This window comes from Ostrea edulis, chromosome 5 (assembly GCF_947568905.1).
Source record: "Ostrea edulis chromosome 5, xbOstEdul1.1, whole genome shotgun sequence".
NCBI lineage: Eukaryota > Metazoa > Mollusca > Bivalvia > Ostreida > Ostreidae > Ostrea > Ostrea edulis.
In genome coordinates, this window is record NC_079168.1 from 23238733 (window position 1) to 23262770 (window position 24038).

At 34.9% G+C, this 24038-nt stretch overlaps 1 protein-coding gene across 7 annotated transcripts; it reads right to left on the reverse strand.

Moving 5' to 3' along the window:
• Positions 1 to 1520: 1520 nt before the first annotated feature.
• LOC125652726 (protein numb-like) lies at positions 1521 to 19431 on the reverse strand. 7 transcript variants are annotated; one of them, XM_048882104.2, is made up of 10 exons: positions 18933 to 19431; positions 17389 to 17523; positions 16630 to 16704; positions 16353 to 16430; positions 14300 to 14440; positions 13096 to 13125; positions 8045 to 8240; positions 6170 to 6391; positions 5772 to 5981; positions 1521 to 3748 (listed from the first exon to the last, which is right to left on the reverse strand). In XM_048882104.2, the coding sequence occupies exons 1-10, from the start codon at positions 18936 to 18938 to the stop codon at positions 3216 to 3218; spliced, it is 1626 nt and encodes a 541-aa protein (XP_048738061.2). In that variant the 5' UTR covers positions 18939 to 19431; the 3' UTR covers positions 1521 to 3215. The 7 variants fall into 7 exon arrangements, with proteins under 7 accessions (XP_048738061.2, XP_056022607.1, XP_048738060.2 ...); XM_056166632.1 differs by having other exon boundaries at positions 5772 to 5978; positions 18933 to 19411; XM_048882103.2 differs by having other exon boundaries at positions 5772 to 5978; positions 14294 to 14440; positions 18933 to 19341.
• Between the last annotated feature and the right edge of the window lie 4607 nt (positions 19432 to 24038).

Sequence of the window (24038 nt, forward strand, 5' to 3'; positions counted from 1 at the left end):
TTCTTGGACATATCAGACTAAATTCGGTATACTAGATCATTTGCAAAACACTAAAGGATAGTCAAACATCCATGAACAGATACCAGAATTGATGGGAAAATAGCACGTGGTCTGCTTATGAGACAGTCATGTGGTCAGTACTCGGCTCGTTTCGATAAGATGGGCTGTATTTTGATACTATTGTCATTTATATCTCTACAGCGGTAGTTTTTCGTATGCATATTTTAAAGGGTTTTTTTTTTTGGGGGGGGGGGTCCATTTTATTCATTGAATACCATAGTATTGATATCTTTATTAAAATCTAGCATAAAAATTGGAACCTACACGTATATATCCTTTAAATCTTTCAATTTGGCAAAACTTGCTTAGGTGTATTATTTCATATGATAGTATGACTTAATTATATAAAGACTGCAAATATTGTAAGGATTCATCAGAAAGGTTCGTTATGGATAATTCCCTAGTGGTTGGGTTTAGAAGCCCTCTTTATATTACTGGTTCAAGTACTTGTATTACAATTGCATGCATGTTCAACTACATCTCATATCCATTCTCATCATTCCTTTCAGGACATGAACTTGACTGTACTTCATTCAGAGAGAAATGGACAGTAATGATGAAATGCATTATCTACTGAATATCACATTTCAACAAAACAAATTTCAACCAATATTCATTTTACCATGAATTTTAATACTTGTAGGCAGCTATATACTTCCTCTCAATATGCATTTAGTTTACATCCAATGTAATCAAAACAAAATAAAGTTCCTGATCATTTCAAATCCCCTCTCCTACTTGAACCCTGACCTCCTTCCCCCACCGCACTGTAATCTATAACTGTTGTTCATAGCTTTATCCTTTGTCGAACTGTGAATTCAGTTTTCATTCAACATTAGAAGTATTACAAAAGTAAATCCAAAACATTGCAAACATTTAAGGTGCCACCATTTTGGCCCTGCACTAAGGTCCAAACTTCCGCTTTGTGCGTCATGAAAACAGCTTTATGATCTTTTGAAATGTGCATTTAGAATACATTTAACATAGCAGACAAAGATGATTTTTAAACATTAATCAATACCTCAAGCCTAAATCTCTGCCCCAGGAGAATTCCATGTAGTTATTAGAACTTAAAATGTGTGATTGTTAATACAACAGAGGCCAACTGGAGGCTTTTTTGTGGCAGATCTGCTGCATGGTGTGGTAATTCTGCAACAGTAGGTTTTTAAGGCCTTTATCGATGTGGGTGGGTATAATTATGAATATACATCTTAGGGGGACCTTCAACCGATCTCGGAGAGGTGGTTTCTGATTAACTGGACCCACCCGTTTCAGGGGGGTCTGGGTCTAAAGTTAAAATCTAGCTATTTTCAACAAGCTTAAAAAACATATTAGTTATTATTTTTCAACTCAATTTGGTATATGGGTTGACATTCAACAGGCCGACTGCAATAGGTAGGTCACTGGAGTGAATCAGGTGACTTTATAAAACTCTTAGTTAAAAACACGAAGTCTGAAACATCTATATTGAAACTTTATTAATGCAAAGATTTATGTTTAAAATATAAACATAACATTAGAATTGCAATAAATCATGCAGCTTAGTAAAATATTATAGATTTACGACTTTTACCATTAAGATTAATTACCAGGGCCACGAAAAACTTACAACTAAGACCAAAATCTTATTTTGAAATTTCCTTTATTCTTTACATGTATTACATTGTGATTTTAAAATAAATAAGAAAAATGCAGTTATGTAATTATATATTTTTAGAACTATGTAACATTTTTAGTTTTAGTTGTAAATTCTCTTGTAAAACCGTCCTGGCCCTTTATACTGATATACTTCGCTATTCCCATAATTCCAGAGAAAGCAGGCACATATCTTTGTAAATTTGAAAAGCACCTAGACAACATCTGCCATATAAAAACGGTTCCAATAAAATTATCTGCAGAGCAGATTTCCTTTAAATCTGAATACATAACACTTCTGGATATCGACAGTGTGCGACACTACTTGAAAAATTAGTCCAAAAGTAAAACCTAGATCCTGTTCTCCCATTCAAACCTCAAGGCAAAATAATTCTATAGGTACATGTCTATATGTACTTTAAAATGGAAGGGTATTTAAAAATCATACTTTTAAACTTGCAAAACATGAAGGACAGACACGCTAATCCTCTCTAATCTAAAACCATTTCTTTAAATAATATTTAAAACAGATCTGTAAAATTCTCTTAATATGTCTATATACTGGTCCTTTAAGACTTTATCATGGAGGATAGTAATGGCAAAAATGCTTAGTTTTATAATAAATTCAATTGCAGTGCTTTATCAAAACACAAAGCATTCACTTGAATCACAGACAACAGTTCACAACTTTTCTTCTTAGATATGTTTAACATATTACCAGCAACTCCCTGATCTCATTAAAGACTCAGGATTATAAATACCTGAATATAGCATTTAGTTTGTTATATTCTATTTACAAATAGCACTGCATCAATTGCAATTAAGCATCTGTTTTGCTTTTATACTATAATAATTAATCACATTACAAAACTCCTAATTTACACTTTTATCTAAATCTATGACTTACTGTGGGTAAATATAAAATTATATTAATTCTAGATAACTCACTTAAAATATGCAGTCTTCAGAAGTACATTAAATCTAGGCAATATACCTCTTCATATCAAGTTTGACCAGGCTCACATTTATATACAGTCTGCACATCTAAAACAATATATGCACTTATAGATAATAATTATACAAATAAAACATAAACAATACCTGTGTGTAAAAATAAATGTTCAACATTCACAGTGTGAAATCTACATAAAAATGATATGAATGCAACATGAAAGGCTACTGAATGTAAACATACACGTATCATTTTCAAGTCATATGAAAGAATACAATTGTGTTTGAAAATAAAATCATTTTGAAATAAAAATAGATGCAAGTAAACTTAATGCTTTGCATGAGAGGATATCATAAGACACCAGATTTACATAAAACTGCAAATTAAGAACATGGAGTAAAGCTTTAAAAGTGCAATGAGTCCTGTGTAAGTGAAACATTTAGAATGTTTAATGGTATCTGTCAGCTTTGACACTGGCTTCTCTGTTGAAAGGACCAATTTCAATCCCCATATAATTCAATTTTGTTATTTTCCTGAATAATGGAAGTAACACAGTTTTAAGCTAGCCCTATAATTTCACTTCAAATGTTTTCTGTGTACCTCTGCCACTGTTAAATGGGTTGCTGCGATTCGATGCAGTCTGTCTGTTTGTAGATTTTTCTGCCCATGCAACATCAAAAGGATCAACACTGGGCCCTGATGCTTTAGACGTTACCCCAGAGGCTGAATCTCCCCACGCACTGCCATTCACCTGAAAGCTCCGTTGTTGAGCCATGTCCATAAGAGTGGGTTTTGCTTGCTGACGAGAATGACCAGTCCACTGACTTGTGGAAAGTTCACCAGTGTCTATGGAATGACTCCGTATGTGCTGCAGGTGAGGAGCATGCGACCGAGGAGGAGGTTGTGGTTGTTGTGGAAACTGGGCAAATGCTCCACCATTGCTGACTGTTGTTCCACTTATGGGAGGAGCATTAGCGAAAGGATTTGTAGCTTGTGGTGATGACCATGTAGATGTGGGCATGGCAGTATGGGCAGGGCTGCTACTGGAAGAAGCCCATGGGTTGGTCTGCTGAATGGGGGCTGCTGGGTGTGACAAAACATCTGCAATGCAAAGAGACTGACACATTTAAAACAAGGAACTGGAAGTTCTGTGTAATATAAAACTATATTAAAAATATCATGGGAGTTGATTGTGCTTTTCTAAGTAATCTATAAACTGTCCAAAAAATTTCCTACTTAATTAAAGTCATTTGTATTACGATATGCTTTAAACTGTATATCACTTTTATTTCACTAGACCTTATCTTCGCATGGATACAATGATATATTTATTCAAAAGACATAACTTTCGCAAATCATTATTTATTGTCCAAGTCTTCTAAGGGTTGTTCCAGAAATGATCAAATGGGGGGGGTCGGGCGGCAAATGATATTTTTTTGTGTGGGTGGTCGTATTTTTTCGTATTTTATTTGGTCCGTGGTTGGACTGTTAAAACAAGAGGTACTGTGAGCAATGCTCACTAAGAATACCCCCCGCTTACCCCAATCTCCCAAAGGGTGTTGGTAATAGGTATCAACTACCTCTTTTCTGAGTGTAAAAAACAAATGGCATGACAAACCGAACTATATTGCTACTTCGATGTCCAGTGCACTTGACCTTTGACCTTTTGACCCCAAAATCGATAGGGAACATCTTCATCCCATGGGTAGTCCATATGTATGATATGGTGACTGTAGGTGGAAAGGATAACGCTTTAGAGCCCGGAAACCATATTGCTACTTCGATGTCCAGTGTGCTTGACCTTTGACCTTTTGACCCCAAAATCGATAGGGAACATCTTCATCCCATGGGTAGTCCATATGTATGATATGGTGACGGTAGGTGGAAAGGATAATGCTTTAGAGCCCGGAAACCATTGCGTCTACAGACGTGTAGACAGACGGACAACCCGATTCCAGTATACCCCCCCACAACTTGTTGCGGGGGGTATAAAAATATTTATTATGGGTAGTGGGTAGTTTCTATTGTTTTATTTTGTGCCACATGGGTGTTGAGTTTTCAGAATATTTTTATTGTCGCTCTTGTCGTGTTGGTTACAAAACGTCGGAGGGAAAATTGAAAACGTGCTTTCGAAATGCTGCTTTCGAAATCGGAAATCGGAAGTAACATAGAACTATTCGAGTTGTCGCTCTTTGCAGCGCATAACTTTCCATTACGGCACTCTTCAAATTAGAGGCGCGTTTAGTAGGGTCCCTTTGGACATGATGGCGGCGAACTCTTGTTCTGTAGATTATTACAGTTTACAGTGCATCGATTTTGGGATATTTTGAAACCAATAGGTATTCCGTTTTCTAATAAAAATAGGCAAACCTTAGTTGATTTATACAAGGGTACCGATGCGTTATATTTATCAGTCAGTGTGATGGTAATATAGACGCCTCCGGGCGCGGGCTCCATTAGAAGACGAACGATTCGTGGAAAAACATATCCATACCCATTTCATGATAATATCGTTTGGACTCCCAATCTTTCGAACATTCCCGCCATAGATGCCTTTGATTGTTGATGTGACATCGTTTCTTCAGAACTACTGTGATACAATGTTGCACAGGCATTACCGCGTCATTGACTAGAATGTTTGTCCCGAAAACCTCGCGAGATTTGTACCGTTTTCATTTTTAAAAATATTTTTGTGGTGGGTCTGGTTAGTTGTTTTTTTTTTTTAATTAGATGGGTCATTGTAAAATGAGTTTATCAATTTGATGGGTCATGGGGTAATTTTTTATTTTTTTTTATGGGTGCTTGGTATATACAAAAGGTGCCTCCCGACCCCCCCATGTATTTATTTCTGGAATAGCCCTAAGTATAAGAGTATATTCGCAAGAACTAAATTTTCTTGAATGGCTAGTCTCTAGAAATTACACATTAATAACGCTCTCGCAAATAACATGTGATTTACCATGTTTACAGTAATCTAGTTTTATCTCAGATCCCTCTTTCTCTTTTTTTCTTTTTTTAAAAAAATATTTACATCAGTCTTATCACTAAAATAGAATCATTATCACCTCTTACAGATTCTTTACATTTCCTATCCTCCATGCATCATGTTTTTTACTTAACTTACGTGTTTGAGAGGTGTGCTTGGGGCTGTGTGCTTGGAATGCCGGTGAGGTGAGACTTTGAGATGGTGTAGACTCCACCTTCTGGGTGGTGCTAAATGGGTCATCTGAGCTGAGCTGTGATAATCCCATGGTCAACTGCTGGCACATCTGGGCTATTGAATCCTCTTCTTCTTTGGAAGGGGACATTTCTTGAATAGGGGCACTGACATCTGCTTAAAATTCACATTAAAAATTTCTAAACACTAATATATACTGTTACACACTTTCCCAAAGAAAATTTATCATGTCTCTTCTCAATACATTATACTTATTGATTTTGATAATGACACTGCATCAGACTTTCTACATGATAGGCAGATGAGAAATTTAGTAAATTGACTAGATGTAGAGATGAACTAACCTGTAGTTGGTTTTGGTGGTGAGCTGTCTGATATTGCCCCTTGTCTCTGCAAGGTTGACGGAAGTTCATTGACTCGCAGTGACACAGTGCGCTTAAATGGAGATGATTCTTTCTGTAGATTCTCAAAACCTCTAAATGATCCTTGTCTGACCAGCATATTTGTAGTGGCTTTTGGTCGCTCCACAGCAAATGGGTTGTCAACCTTCTTCACAGGTACTGGTTCTGAAGATAAATAATGTATCAATTCATGATATTTCAACACACTCCGAAATGTAATTCACCTACATTTTCATTGAATTTATATGTATGCTAGTGTATGTAATATGTGTATGTAAAATATTACTTCAACCATACAAACATAGTAACACTTAAATAAAGTTTACTAGATTATCACGAGTATTTTCAATGATATCTAGAAAGCTGACAAGTCAGAAGGGGCCCCGCAATGAATATATCCATCAGGTGCTCTACCAATGATCTACATTTATCTGGTCAGGTAGTTTAATCGGCATGGTTGGTACAGCCACCCTCAATTTTTTCTAAACTCGAAGATATCATGTACCATAGAGAGATTTTTTTAAAAGCATAAGTTCCATAACTCCTAACAAAACCCATTGATGTGAAATCTAAGCATTATCTTTAAATTCTATGAAAATCTTCTCAAGTATGTTATTGTGTACCGTAGAAAGTGCTATTATCTTTTATTTTGAAAATTCAAAGTCCCATAACTCCATAAAGACAAAGTCGACAGATAAGAAAATCAAAAGGGCTTCTCCTCTGCATAATCCAAGTATCGTGTATAAAATTTGTGAAAATCTTATCAAGGAAACTTAAGTTATCATGTGCTGTAGAAAGTGATGACGAATGGACAAGAGTCTAGGGTGAGAACATTTTTTTCTTAACCACTCATCCCATGGGACAAGTATAATGACCACTCATCCCTATAATGGTTTTACTTGTTCTGTACTATTTTCATACTTTACTCAAAAAAAAAAGAGTGTATGTATATATATGAGAATGTATTTTTTTTTTCATTCTTTTATTTTTAATCATTAAAGACATTTATGTACTCTGTCATCAAAAAAAGTTGACTGAGTCATTAATCAGTGTCTGAATCACATATAAATGAACCGACTGTTTGAATCATTAATCAGTGTTTGAATCACATATAAATGAACCCGTGCATCATAGATTCTTTGAAAATAAAACAACATATAAAACAATTGATTGTTCACTTCATCATATTTCTACTTTGCAAAAGGATGTTTTTGATACTAATCCGAGCATGCTCTGAATTGATTTGTCACATATGAGTAAATGACTTATAACTGTGTGTATGATTAAAATTACAAACATAAACACAATAAAACTGTTTAAAAGGGTTATCTGATATGGGGTTTGGCTATTATCTGATATGGGGTTTGGCTATCACATTAGTGAACCTCCCAGATGTTGATATATAATTTAAGTAGTCTCTCTCTCTATCAGTAATCTGTGCACTGCGAAAGTTTTCAGTGAGAAGGTTGTGAAGAAAAAACAATTTTCAGATATATTTGAAATAAAAGTACCAGTAAACTTGGCAGATACAGAAAATTTTACTTGTTAATGGAAATGAGTGCATTATGGCATTCGATCTTTCCAAGCGCATTTTCTTAACCACGACAAGCGGACGAGTACTTTTTTCACCCTGCAGACGTCAAGTAATTACTATATGACAACTGCCTTATGGCAAAGTCCCAAAAAGTTTCAATGTCAATTAGAAAGTTTGACCTCCCACAAAGTGCAGTACTTCCCAAATGCAGCAAAGTTGCCGCATGCATGTTCTGTATATCATTCAAACTATTCAGCTCCTAACTGCAATCAAACTGCTCTTACCAGCCAGTATGGCACTCTGTGGATCTGTTATTCTCTCAGTCAAAGTGGTCTGTCTGAACGAGCCCATTCTGGTGAAGCTGGTTTTGTCCTGAGAGAACGTGACTTGTACCCCGGTGCTGGAATCCTTGTCTCGCTTCTGTTTGCGTTCTAAACAGATCGCGAAAGCACAGCCTACAGCATGGCTCAAACGCTCCCCCTGCAATCACCAACTTCAACGTCAAGACCACCATCATACACTGCAACACTTCACTTAGAAATCTAGTAATCATGTGATTGCATGTATTAAATAAGAACTGTTTCCTTTCAGCCAATGAATGCAATTGAAATTCAATATCTTGTAGAAGTACACAAAGGGATGAAATTTTGATGAATTTTAACGATTATTTCATTTTCAAAGTATTATATACATACATAAAAACAAACCGATCATTTAGAATTTTTCTGTGACTCTGTGCTGCTATTTTCATCTAAAGCTATATACATTACTGTAATTGTTTTTATAAGAAAACTGTCATCTCTGACAGAGGCTGTTATACACCAATATCCTAAAATGTTCACAATAAGCTGCCTGAAGCAGTAAATATTCGTAATTCAAATTTAATGAGAAAAATGAGGCTTATTTTTCAAGAAACAAAGTAAAAGTATTTCAAGATATTCTTGTAATGTAACAAATCCTTATCATTTTTTTTTAAATAATGATAGCTAGAAGAAAATTTTGGTGTTAATTCCATGTGATTAAGCTTCAGCTAATAGTAAATAATATGATAAGCAACTTTAATTGCCATTTGAAAATACGAAGTTTCCACCTTTTGTACAATTTACAAATGACAAATTCTACATGTACAAAATACAACTATTTGACTATTCGTAAGCATATAATGAGCAACAGAATATTGAATATACAAGAGCCCCATGGACCTTAATGGTCAACTGAGTATGCCCATTTTTTGGTCTCTAGGAATCATTGTTACCTGTGTGCTTTTAATACTTTTCCATTTTTATACTTTATACTAGATGATTAGATATATTGGTATAACCATCATACACAATAAATTACAATTCTTTTACAGGAGAGGAAGATTTAATTAGCACATCACAGTGAAATGCAACTTTCTATTTAATCTCTAGAGGATTATTTGTTGAATGCAAGTCACCAATGAATTCTTTTTCAAAAAAAAAAAATTCAATTTTTTTTATATATATATATCACATGTATTTCATTGAAGAAATGCAGAAAAATTTGTGGCAACAGTGCTTAGTGGGTTTTTTCCTTTCGTTTACTTTATATTACATCATACCAAACACTGAACATGCTCCACCATGGGACCTGAGCCTCGAACCCTGAACCCAGGGATTTCACATTGCTCATTATAATCATACAAACCAGATGTTCAGAATTAAAGATTCTCTATTGCATTTTCAATACATAATGTACAAGGCCAATCTAGCCCCACCCTGCTATCTGAACCCTAGAGTCAATAATTTTACAACTTTGGTAGAGGGCTCAATGTCCATTATAAATCATGCTAACATTTTGCCTCCTTGAAGTCCAAAAGTGAAGAAGAAAACTTTTTGAAATACGAGGGACATTTGAAAAGTTCTGAATATCAATATGCTATTAAATATGGAACATCTTTACCTTAGAAATGTTTACATTAATCCTTCCAAAATACTCTTCATTGACTCAAATACACCTTTCTGGGTCATTTTATCCTTGTGGAAAATGCTGATCTGTATGCCTTTTTAGGTATACCCTTCATACACTGGAAAATGGCACCTCCAACAGCATGACAACTTTCAAATCGCTGACCACAGTCTTTCATGATTGAGTTTAACCAAACATCACATGGAGCTAAATCAGGACTATATGGTAGGTGTAACGAAAGACCAGTTCCATTTTCCTTCAAATAGTCTGTTACGACGATTTGTGTACTGGTGCACTGTCAAGGAGAATCTTGCTCTCTCTATTACCGGTTGTTGGAAGGGTAGTTATATGTTTAACGACCTTAGATAGGAGATTTTTAGTATAGAACTGACCAGTAACACTTGAATATTCTGAAACCGGAACCTTTAGTGTCAAAAAATAACGCATACATCACTTTCTGAACAGACCTTTTTTTGTGCGCTACCTGAGGTTTTGGTCAGTTTCTCCAATCCAAACCTTGTTATTGCATTTAGTGTATAAATTCAAGTTTCATCACCAGTAATGATCTTATTTAATCGCCATTGATCAATTTTCATAATTGCTAAGAAACTGGATGACCCTTTCTAGATGGATGCATTTTTGCCCTTCTGCTAGGCCCACCAAGCACAAACTATCCGAAGCTTTGACTGTAACAGTTCTCTTACAATGCTGATAACAGCTGACAAATCAATGTCTGTAATATTTGCAAGGTCTTCAATTGCAGTTTTCACAGCAATGATGTTTTTTCCATTATATGCTGACAACAGCCAACAAGAATGTGGAACATCTTCAAGTGACTTTCCGCCGAATTTAAATGACATGTTCACCTTAATATTGATGCATATGAGAGTGATTGGTCTCTGTAAACTTTGTCCAAATCAGCTTTAATGTCTGTTGGCAAAAACCCTAATAACGAGCAAGATTTGAAGTAAGCTCTTTGCTCAGTTGAAAACTTGTTCTCTTTTTTACTCAATCTTTACGTCAGTTTACCAATATATCATGAATATGACGTACATAAAATATATCATATTTGATACTGATTTCAGCATATAATTTTTATCCAGGAATATTCCGAACTTTTCAAATGCCCCTTGTGTAATACATTTTTATTATATGACCCAGTTGGCTCCACCCTGTGGCATAAACCCTGAACATAGAGGACATGGATTTCACAGTTTTGGTATAGGGACCATTGCTCATTACAATCATGCTAACAGTTTTATTGCTTAATGTCCAGAAGAAAAGAAGAAAATTTTCTAAGATATAATGCATTTTCAATAAATGACCAACTTTGCTTTCCCTTGTGGCCTGAACCTTGAACCCAGGGGTCATGAATTTTACAGTTTAATCGCTTATTATAATCATGCCAATAGTTTGACTGCTTGATGTCCAGGAGTAAAGAGAAGATTTTTTAAGATTACATCAATTTTCATCATTTGGGCCACACCCCTCATCAGGTACCAGGAAGGCAGAGACCATAAGATTCACAATTTTTTCCCCTCGACTCATAGATGTTATATAATAAAACTGGTTGAAATTGGTTCAGTCATTCCAGAGAGGAAACTAAAAATATTTTCAAAAGTTTACAACCGATGCACATTGAACTAATGACAATGCACTGAAACAGATAGCAATAGGTGACCTAAATAACAACAAAGGTTTGAATGTATTTCTTACATGTAGAATTCAAGACAATTTTTGCTATTTATTAAATTTAAAAAAGTCAACTTTCATTTCAATAACATTAACAGAGTCACACTAATATTATTCTTTAAACAATTTACCAGTACTTTTCCAGTAATACAATACAGTTGTACTTTTTTATTTATGAAGAGCCCTTAACTATCGGGAGTAGCTGTTTTACTGATTTTATGGTATCCGTACTCACAGAAAGAACGTTTACAGACGATGCCTGCTTTATTGTAGTTTGACACTTACTAATAATGAGAGGGTCATACGACACGGGGATGAAATATTTAGTCTTGTTTTTTATCAAAAGAAAATATATGTACTAACAGTGGGAAAGAGATAGAATACTACAAAAGTACATTGTACTACAAAAATTCCACAAACAAGCTCTAACAAGTATTTCATCATTTAAGAGCACCAAAATCCATCTGTTGTTCAGGATTTAAATCCTTTCAGTAAAATACTTTCTTTTAATCATTATGACAGTTTTTCAATTTAGTCATTACATGTTTTTGAGTACTTTTGACATTATATTGAAATGAATATACCATAGCATGTTAAATAATATGTCCTTCACTTTTCAAATTAGAAATAACAATCCCAAAAAATAGTGACACTCTGGCATGAAAAGGAAGCAGATATTATCATTACATAATAATTATATTTCCCTTCAGTTCTACAGAAAATCTACATGGTATTACAAAATGTTTCAAATCATAATGACCCTGAAATGTTACATGAATACATAGTGCTAAAATTTGACTGCACACTAACTGCAAACCTTCACCAATAAAACAATTGTTAATAGCAAGCTTCCATCTGAATCACCAACTTGAAAGTGGGTAAAATCTGTTATTCTGAAAAAGGTATTGATTTTAGTTATACAGTTGAAGTTATTTTCTGCATGCAACATGCTGCAATAAGATAAAACAATGCAATTTCATACCAAAACAAATGAGTATCACTTACATGATTCAGATAAATGTAGGCAAATGAAACTGTATGAATAATCTGATTGCTTTAGGTGGTTCTACTATTATAGTAAATTAGTCAAAAAGAGTTATTTTTCAAAAATTGTAAAAGTATGTAGCAAAACATACTATTGAAGATAAAAATAAATGTCAAATATTCTTTAACTATATGAACCCATCCCTATAAATGCAAATCTGATCTTGCAGAAAAGATGAATATGATAAGGTGAATCAGAGAGAAAACTTGATGATGGCAAATCCCTTAACAGATTCTGTGAAATAGATATAGACGTATATAACAAACATTGTCCAAACAGCTGAGCTTTATTTATCCTGAAGTGAAAGGGCATCAATAGCGAAAGCTTAGAGGCTAACTCTAAATTCATGGACCTCTTTTCCACTGTATTGATCTCGAGCATTTTTTATCCTCTATTGATCCCTTTCAGTCGCACGACATGAATCACTCTACATTACTGCTTTTTTTCTTAAGTCTCGTGTTAATTTTACGCTTTGCTACAACGATTTCCAGCCCCAAGGGATTGGCCATCATTGGTTGTAAGTCCTTTCTGTCTAGGAAGCCTACACAGTATAAATTCTGGAGTATACTGCTATGATATTACAAACTAGAACTTGCTTCATGCAAACAGTGTAAATACTAGAATGCAGAACAAGAGCAGGCTTAACTACAGCCTAGCTTGACTACTCACGGAGCGGCGATTCCGGCCCTTGAAATACCACTTGGTGAGAAAAACAAACAAGTAGGCCAACTTATATAACAGTCATTCAGCATTCACATAGATTTCATTCAAGATTACGAAACAAAAGAGCAATCTTTCAAATAAATAAATCATATAACTTGAAATGACAAGTACTTGCATGCTTTCATTAATTGAAATAATTTACATCTACACAAAATGACAAACAAATCAAAGCTATTAACTTACTCAAAACACGATGGTTGAAGCTAATTTTGTTAAAATTTAAATAAAATCCATGCATTATGTCATGATTTACAGAGATTGATCTACTGAGTATATGTTACAATGAAAATAAAAAGTTAAAACACAGATAAGCAAGAAAAAATCCCGACACTTGGTGCAAAGAGAAAGCCACGCAGACACTACGTTACACTGCCGAGGTGGGTGGATGATACGCCTGCTCTCAAACTGACCAGACAAAATCACACATGTAAAAAGTTGAAACTCTTTGATATATTGTGCTAAAGAGCAGCTTGGATTTGCTAGATAAAAGGATTTTTTATCATAAGAAGAGCAATATATAGAGTTTAAACACAGGAAGTAGGAATTTATCTCAATTTTCTATAAATTCTTTTATTAACTGCAGTTTGAACTGGAGGTTAACACATAAAAACAATTTCATAATTACTAACCCAAATTTGATAATATTGATTATTCAGAGAAGCAGAAGTTACAAAATTCTATAACTAATAATTATTTTAACTAAGACTGTCATCACTCTTTCTCCACACTACAAAACTGCTATCAATTTCACACTAAATTAGATTATATAATTCTAACTTCAATAACGTTTTATACCCATCACTCGAGAGTTTAGTGATTGCACACTCCCTAATTTTGTGAAATTATGGCAATTAAACACATGTACACACACTTGCACATTTGTATGTTAAAATAGTGACCAACATAGACTCTACACATTTAACATGCCATACTTGTACACTAAAAAAATGAATTCATGCCAAAATAACAAAAAATAGTTAAAATAAAACTGTTTGATTATATAACCTAGTGATGGTGTAATAGACCAAATTCTGCTGATACACAAAAGGGATTGGCCTGGTTGTTTTGACAGCAGCCGGCTCATTGACACATCTCGGCAGCTGTGTGTCGGGACTAAGGGAAAATTGTAGTAAATAATACTGACACTTACGGACTCTTTCACAGCCAGGAAACCATGACACATCCATCGTCTGGTGGTTCCATCTCTACATATATAGGCGAATCCTTTCTCATGGTTACGGTCCGGTGCACAGAAGGAGACCTTCTCAATGGTTTGGTCAACTATCATACTCTGCAAACGTTAACAAGAATCTGATAACAAACTGTGATCTTTTACTTGCACATGACTTATTTATCATCATTGAAATTTTAATTCAAAAGCACGGTACTGTAAATCTATTGGATTTTAATATCTGTGATGATGAACAATTGGTTGAGTGTTTATCTACTGATAGAAAGATATACTCAGCAGAAATCTCCATTACACAATATGCTATCTATACAAGTATTCCTCTGTCTACAAATTTTATCATAAATCCATTAAGAAACTATTACTTCAGGATGCATAACACATCATCATAATGGCTGACTTTCCAACCATAAAAATCAGTAACATATTTCTTGTCTTTTTAAACAAGTTATCTCAGTGGGTTAACATTTAGCCACCGATCTATGGATCATGAGTTCAAATCTCACAAGCATTTCACTTTTTTCCCACTTAACTTTCTAATAAAACTGCATTTTTTCACTAAATAAGTACTAAAATTTAAAGTTTTCAATTTCAAAATATTATTGTGCATATCCTAAACTTTCTATTCATAACAGTTTTCTCTGGTTTGATATACTGTACAATCATACATCCTTTAAATTATTTTTTTACTTAATTATCATGTGTGTTTGAATTTTCTAGTACTATTAACATAAATGGGAGAGAGACAGGCAGCGACAGAGCAAGACAAACTGACAGACACACTCATAAAAAGAGTAATACAGAGAGAGCTGTGAGGGCAAAACAGTGCATTTTGGTGATTGATTCTACAATGTAAACCTAATCATATCTAAAGATTTCTACAAATTCCAGTCCTTGTGTCTTTTATTGATTTCGTGGTCTTGCTGCTGGAAATCTGTTTATGCAGTCTCCAGTTTTTCTTGAGATCCAACAAATTTCCCATCTTTATCATCATAGCAAACAAAGTATTTGATTTCTAAGCATTTACTAGTGGCTATGAAATTGATGACATCAATTTGAAATCAGCTATCAAACGAGAACTAAAGAAGACCAATTTCAAAAGAATTCTGAGACTAAAAAAGAATATGGAGACAACTGCACATTAAGGTCCACAGGAGACATTAACAAGTATTTAAATGTCTAGCATTACCAATCGCAGTTGGTGGAATCAATGCAGTGACATCCACCAAAAGTCTCAGGCCACTAATTTGTTCCAATTAAGGCTGGGGATTTAGAGTTCTGAAACCTAGGCAATCTTTAGAGATTACTATTGCTGTCCCCATTTTTTGGCTGACCTAGAAGCTAACAATCCTTGAAGATACATCTATACCACAACAAACATATGATAGTCACTCAATGTGAAGTATCAATGCATGATTTCATTTTTATGCCTGCTCACACTTTCTAATCAATAAATTCATCATATGTTGATTTCTCTGTTACACTTAGTTGACAGATGACGGTTCAAAATCAATAATGTTATCAATGGATTAATCTTTTCCCCTCAGATTTTTAACTCGGTTTCACATAGCACGACTTTTACATGGTATTGGATTGTTACTTCATTTGATTACTATATATATACCATTTTGTACTACATGTGCTTATTAGAGTTTGCCCAGAGAAATGTAACCTTAACATCAGTTATCTTTATTTTGAAAATATACAATATCGTACAATGTTTACGTGGTTTTAAAATCTTTGCTTATGATGATTTAAGTACAGCTAACAGACCAAACTATCCTATATGGCATTCTGATATTCAGTCATGGATATTATATTGAGTTTGAAGATTTCAGATATTTATAGCTTGCAATAGCAGAAATTACAAGTATATGGAATAAACTCATTGAATTGATAAAAAGCAGAAAGCTACCAGACTCCATGGAAAGCAGAGAAGTTTTGAAGATAAATCATATTATTTCTATTCATCTACTGAAACTCAGCTTTTCTGATATAGTCCCCAGTGTCTCACCTTGCTGATTTCGTCAACAACTCGTAAGGCATCCCCCGAAACGTAGAGCACAGCCCTTTGGTATTTACCCTTACATTGCTACAATAAAACAAGAAACTAACATACATTCTGTAACTAAATCGTATCTTATTTCTGAGAATCAACTATACAGCATTACTATTCAACATCAGACATCGCTACATATGCATAGTCAAGATATCTGAACAGCACCTGTGTACTTTCAGTTTTAAGGATATTTTCCTCAGTGATTCTGGGTAAATACTATCATGCCACTTACAGTTTTCAGCGTTTTAACTGCCTCCTCACAAACTTGCATGCCCCTTGACTCAAACACTTCAACACAACCAAGGTACTGCAAAATAACAAGATACATTCATTATAACATATCTCACAGTCTACATCAATGCATGCAAATGACTATGCTATGTATTTCTGTACCTTTTAACCCGAAACATTAGTGTTAGGCAGTAAAAATAACCATGGATAATCAGTACAAAACATTAGTGTTAGGCAGTAAAAATAACCATGGATAATCAGCATTCTTATCTTTGACATCTAAAAATATCGATGAAACATGAAATATGTGTTCTTTCTATCTTCTGTATGACTGGTATTCAATTGGCTATCAGATGATACGTACCACACGTAGAATCTTAATTATTCAAAAATGCATGAGTTTGTCTCCACGATTACATGTGTAGGGAATGGTAATTTCTTATATAACCCTCGATACATTGAATTACAAAGACTGATAACATGACTGTACATGGATAATTGACATGTTTTCTGCACACAACTACAAATTACACACCAGTTTAACAGGCATCTGTATGCATACACTACACTTACAACCAAACCAACATTTAATATAAATAGAAGGTAATACAATCACTCTGCACAATGAGGCATATTATCATGGATTCTGATCTTAATTCCACATGCCACGTCTAACTCAACCTCACATAAAATAAAGAGCTTTGTAGCTATACTTGTACATTAATAAAATAAACAGAACTACATGAATGTCAACAAGTACCCGAACTTGGAAACTACATGTTCCATCTCGGACTTTCTTCTCGTCTTCCTGCCACTGGTGAGGCTTTGAACACTCAGGAACGTGGTTCTTCTTCTTGCGAAAACTCAGGCGCCTCTTGAGGCTTTCCATGCCTGCCTGTAAGATAAATTGAACACTTGTGTCATATACTGTACTTAAAACATGCTGAACATCTACATGTATAATACACAGGCAGATAGTGCAGATTTTTCAATTCTAACTCATAATAAGTGAACTCCTACTGTACATATATCAGTGTTGAATGGCTGGATTGTAACAAATTTAATACAAAAAAAGAGTTTTCTTAAGCAGTAAGGCCCTGTCAACACAATTTCGCTAAATTCAGTTCAATTTCATCAATCCCAAATCCACCAACAGTGTTTTTCTTGGGGCCATTCTATTAACAAGTAAGCAGACAAACACAGCAAATCTAAAACAGAAGATTGTAATGTTGGTAGTACTAAATAAAATGTTGGCAGTACTATGAAATTTCTAGTTTATACTTTACATGTTTACACTGATGAAATTTCTAATAATAATGATAATGTTTACATAACAAGCATATGAACATTTAATCTCCATGTCTTTCCTTGGACATGATACTGTTAATTTTCATTCTATTTTACATGTGTTACTGAGCCAAGATTTAAGTTTGCTTTTCTGTTTTCTCTGTAGATAATTTTTTCTTGCCAGTGCCATGTATTTATAGTTTTGTAAACACATCTGGAGACTTTTAATTCATCAACACACAGCTCATTTCTCATTCATGAATACACTATTTACAATGAACATTCCAGCAATGAATTAAGACATTAGACAGACCATTGAAAATCAATGATTAAGAATCCTACGGTATTCAACTTGAACTATGAGCACCTTGAAGACAAAATGGTCATATTTCCCTTATAAATCTACCTACTGTGTGCAGGCTTTGGATTTACATCAATCTCTCACAAGACTAGCCAATCCTGTGTGACAAAGTATAGTCAAGACTAATTTCTTTCCTATAAACTGTCAAATCCTCCATAAATTTATATCCTCTAGCTTTACTCGTAGTACTGATACACAAATGACCATAACCTCAACACTAAGGCTCGTCAGAAAATCAATCAACAAACTTTATCTATAGATTTTAATAAAGACACAAGATTTAAATTCCTTTAATCTGTCGCAGCAAGTATGAACTATGTACCCAGAATATGACCTACACATGTACTGCAAGTACATTGTAATGTAACTCTTCTTAAAATAAAAAGTATTGTCCACAGCATGTTATAATCTCGGTTATGATGATGATGTTATATTGGTAAATGTTATAATAAAATCAAAACGTTTTTATGTGGGGGTATGTGTTTTTGATAACAACAAACTGTATATCTGCAATATTTTAGTAAATACCCAAAATTTACATCTTTCTCAAACAATCTAAACAGTACCTCTGATAATTCATCCACAAACTAAAATGACCACACATTGTAAAAGTTGCACATATATACAGTAATACTACATATGTTTAGGTTACTTACGGTCATGGCACAATGTGTATGAAAGGTTTGTCCAAAACCTCCAAGAAGTAAAGTTTTATCAAGTGAAATGATGGTGGATTAAAGAATATTCTGTGGTACACAAAATTCACCGTCAAACCAACTGCATACATGTACTGAGTGTGAACCACAGAGAAAAATTATGTATAATCAATTTGGACTTTCAGGCTGTGACTAATCCTGCATTACTCAAGATCTAATGTGGACAAGTCTACGATGTTGAAACAGTCTTCTGTCACCTATACTCATAATCAACACATCCCAAAATTGTTTCTCATCAAATTCAACGCGATTATCACAGTGTCCATTTGTCTATCACTTGTCAAGTAACTAAGTAATTCACAATTTTACTTTTCTTTCATTTTTATGTAATTCCAAAAATGAGAATTTTACTTTAAAGTTCTTTGAAATAATTATTTTCTATTTTTTGACAAAAATGTGTTTCCAAACATACTTGTTAGTAAGTGACGGAAACAGACACAACGTGAATATCTAATACTTTTCATATCATGTACATATCAAGTTTTCCATTTCCTTCCTGTATCAATAAAAATTGTCATTGTTTTGCAACGATTGGCTTATATTCAAAGTATTTCAAAAGGCCAACCATTACGCATCAAGTTTCTTGAAAATTAACGGGTAATCAATTGCTGCAACTGATTTCACAGCAGAGAGCATGTATTAATTTATCATGAGCATGCTGAGTGTTTATCTTCATACATCAAATACTGAGAGCCCGTGTTTCTCTCTTTCCCTCTCTATATTTATTATCATCATATATGTACATTGACAGATAAAGGGGTTAAGTGTAAATCTAAGCAAATAAAATGACAGAATCACCTATTGGAGGTTTAACCTCTTTCTAAAATATGTGATGTTTATCTTTAATATCACCATATTACTAATTCAGGGCTGTCACAGCATATTTTGGTACAGGGACCGGGACCCTTGAGATTGGGAAAATTAGTGTCACTTTGAACAAAATTGGGAAACTTACAGAATGCATAGAATTTTCCCTCACATCATGCATTTCGATTTTGATTGCTGATCATTTTTTTTCCTGTAATACTTCGCATTGCATTGAGCGACATTTTTTTTCATCAGTTCGTACGCGATTTCGTACTGGTCACGTTTTCTTTGCGAGAACACAAAACACGCTGTAGCATGTACATAATGTAATACCTAAATTCTTAAAAGTTAAATCAATGGTTTAGAACATATTCAGGCCAATACCTATTTTTCAGTCAAAACTCAGCGTAATGTTTTATATTAGCTCCTAGTACAATTTGCTGTATCATCAGGACCGCTCAAACGCTTCAAATAAAACGCATCTCAGTCATTTAGATGCCGAGAAGATAAACACAATACGCCGAAAAGATAAACACGATACAGCGTTTTGAGTTTTGGTTTGTTTGTTTTGTTTTATTTGTTTGGTTTTTTTTTTGAGTTCGAGGGTTGGTCGAGTTGGGAATTTTTTACTTATAAATTGGGAAAAAAGGGCACTTTCTTGGATTGGGAATGGGGTCGAATATCGGACCCAATTCAGGTAGATTGAAGGCCCTGTAATTAATATATCCAAGTAATTTTTTTTTACCAAAACCATGCCCATGCCCCTTTATTTAAAGCTTCTATAATAGATTTGTTTTTAACATCCCTTTCAGAATTTTTCACTCTTATTGATATCTAACAAGCTGTATGTGAAGTATTTAGACCTATGTAAGCTGTATGTGAAGTATTTAGACCTATGTATGGTGATCAGGACCATAACAATCAGAGTTCTTTAATGTGCCAACCCCTGAGCACTGCGAAATGGGACCTTCATTTTTAAGACCTCATATACAAAAGACGTGCGACTTTCATTTCTAAATGCAGAGAGCATGACAAGGAGCAGTCAATACTTATTCTTATTCCTTTGGTTTGACTCAGCCAGGGCACAAGTGGGGCTTGAACCCCTGACCCCCTTGTCACAAAGTGAACCCTAACCACTGAGCCAGTGCAATCTGTAAAACATCTTCACAAAAATTTTGTTTTTATGACCAAAAAAAGTTGACCATGACCCTTGCATTACCAGTCAGGTGCTCACACTCACTGATTTAACAAAGCCAGTAGCTATGGTTTGCAAATTCTTCTACTATCATACTTGCCCCAGCATAGAAAATGGACTAGTTCACCCCCCACTGGACTAACAAACAGAGTTGGCTATATGCACAAGTATGAAAAGAGAATGCAAAAAAAAACCCATTATGGTTGGATTAGGGCACCCCTACATTACTAACCAGGTGCTCTTGAAGAGCTATAACTTTATTTTAACAGGTTGGGAACACTTCCCCTATAGCGAGATATTCTCGCTAAAACGCGATCATCCCTCTCTAGCGAAATTAAATATATTCCGTACAACTGAGAAAAACACCCATAGAGTATATCTCTTTGTGTTTCACGTGAAAAGAAGAAAAAGTGCTATATTGTCTGATACTTTTGCAAATTTTTATATTAATCAAACAAAAACACTCACGATGTGTATTTCAGACTGCTTCCTTCTTATGCAGCAACTTTGATATGCAATTTCTTTACTATATTGTCAATACGCCGGTTTCGAGATACGTCCGAGTTATTTCCCTTTGGAGAACTCTCGTACATAGTAAGGCGCGAAAGAATTTGTTTACTCGCGGGAGTGGGACAGATATTCATCACAGCGTAAGTGAATGTACTCAGTAAGTTTCTCATACGCTGTTTGATAACCCGAATTCGACTGATACACAAACTAAGTAAGTGATAAGTATTTAGGGAGTAATTAAATACATAGAATTCTTATCCTATCACGTTATTTCGCTGGTCATAAGTACCATATCCAAGATATTTCTTGCAAATATGACATTGTTTGTATGTTTCCTCTTTGGTAAAACATTTCTTTCGATAGTATTTAGTATTTCCCACATTTACATATTTAAAGAGAAGCCGCTTTTAATACATTTCATTGTCTTCCTCGTTGGCTGCATATCCGCTCTGTCCCACTTAAGCATTCAAAGTTCCACTAAATGCACCTCCTATACAGAAGTGTTAGTATCTCGAAACTGGCGTATTTCATAGAAACTTTCAATTCACATCATGTTGAGTGTGTGTCACACTTATTCAGTGTTGCACGGGATTTGCCATTATTTTCAATAAAGACGCCAAAACCTGTTTATGGTCATGTTTACTCTCTCGCGTTTTAGCGAGAATATCTCGCTATAGGGGAAGTGTTCCCAACCTGTTTAAGGTCCATATTCATGTGATAACAACAAAACACATATGTACATCTCTTGATGTTCAGTCATATCCCTATATATAGTGAAAAAAGAGAACAGTTATGCAATGACGACACCATTACAACTATGAAAGATGATAGTCACTTAGCTTACTACTGGTATGTACTTCAGTCTGCCATGTCTATGGCTCATGCGAGTCAAACGTGCTACACATTTAAAAACATTGACACTTCTCATTAAGCTCTTAGATATTTTCACAATTTCATTTCTACATGCTCTACCTTATTTCAAAATCCAGAATCCAATACATTCAAAATTTCCTTCTGTGTGACAATACCTATACCATGTACACTGTATACACCTGTCTTAGACTTGGAAATATCTACGCAAACTGAGGAAAAACATAATACAGAATTGTGTGTCCCATCCAATTATAGTTTGTAAATGTACCGTACATGAACTGGCCGGATTTTAGTATATACAAATCCAGTTTATGAAAACATGCCACAGTCGTCACGCTTCACAGGGTTCAAATACACAAACTCTCGATTATTTTCACAATTCACTTCATATGTTTACGTGCATTCACAGAAAACATTATAGTATGTTAAATTTTATTCAAAATACTTTTTGAAAACCATACATCAATTGTAATACACCATACACATTGATAAACCACCCACTGAAATTCTTCTATCAGATGCGGCAGCCATTTTCATTCATGAATGTTTACCTTGTTGTATCGAGATAATGTGCGTTATGAGTCATGTGTCACAATTCAAACCCGTTCAGGATTCACCTACCTTTATTTATGGACTACACTCCAAGAAACAGACGAGTCTTATCCACAACAACTTCAAAAACACATGTCAAATGGAAGGCATTATGTCAGATGCCCTATTTTCCTAATCCTCACACCATGACAAAAAAATGAAGGTTAGGCCTAATGCAGTGATTCTCGGTTTCAACTGTGAAACGGATATTAAAGCTTTTCCTTTTCAAAACATCCAAATAAAATTGACATAAAATATCTAAGAAGTGTAAAAGTATCGTTAATAACCACAACGGAAGAACCACTTCAACTCGACAGGTACGAAAATGCTGTGCGCATGCCTACCGGAAATTGAAAAAAAAAATTTGCTTTTTGATCTAGGCCTATGCGCCTATGCGGTAGGGGAGCCTAGGATTCGAAGTTGTCGCATAAATCTGTTTGTAGCACAGGCGCTTGTTTCATAGACTTCGCAGTGTTATTATATAGATTTAGCATAACTTAAGAAGTACATGAAAGAATAATTATCTGGTCAGGTGCTCCGCCTACCAATAAGTCGAGCTATCTAAGTATCTTAGCAATCAAGCACAAACCTGTCTGACCGCTCCTCCCTCTTTTATAAATGTCTTCACACCTTGAAGACAAATAAACCCAAGATCTTTATCCCCTGGCAGACATTTTCACCGGTCAGTTCCAAGGGCTGAGCTGGTCTGTGTCGCCAAATGTAACAGGAAGGGAGAAGATGTAACGGATCAGACCGGGATTCGAACCCTGTCCCCTGAGAGCGACCCTGATCACCAGCGACAGCGATCACCGCCACACACGTTGTTTTGCAGAGAAGTGCTCCATTTTCAGTTGTATTTTTATCGCTGTTTTCCGTGAAATGCATCGAGGGAGGGAGGGGGGGGTGAAAAAGTGGGACTACATCAATAAATAATCAGGGCGTAGCTAGGACTATTTCAATGTGTAGGCCCGATTGATGAAGGTTTCACCGAGACACAAAGCGCCGAGGGGTGGGGGGTTGCCCCTCCTGCTTTGGGAATTCGGGCGTCGCCCCCGAGAATTTTTTGAAGT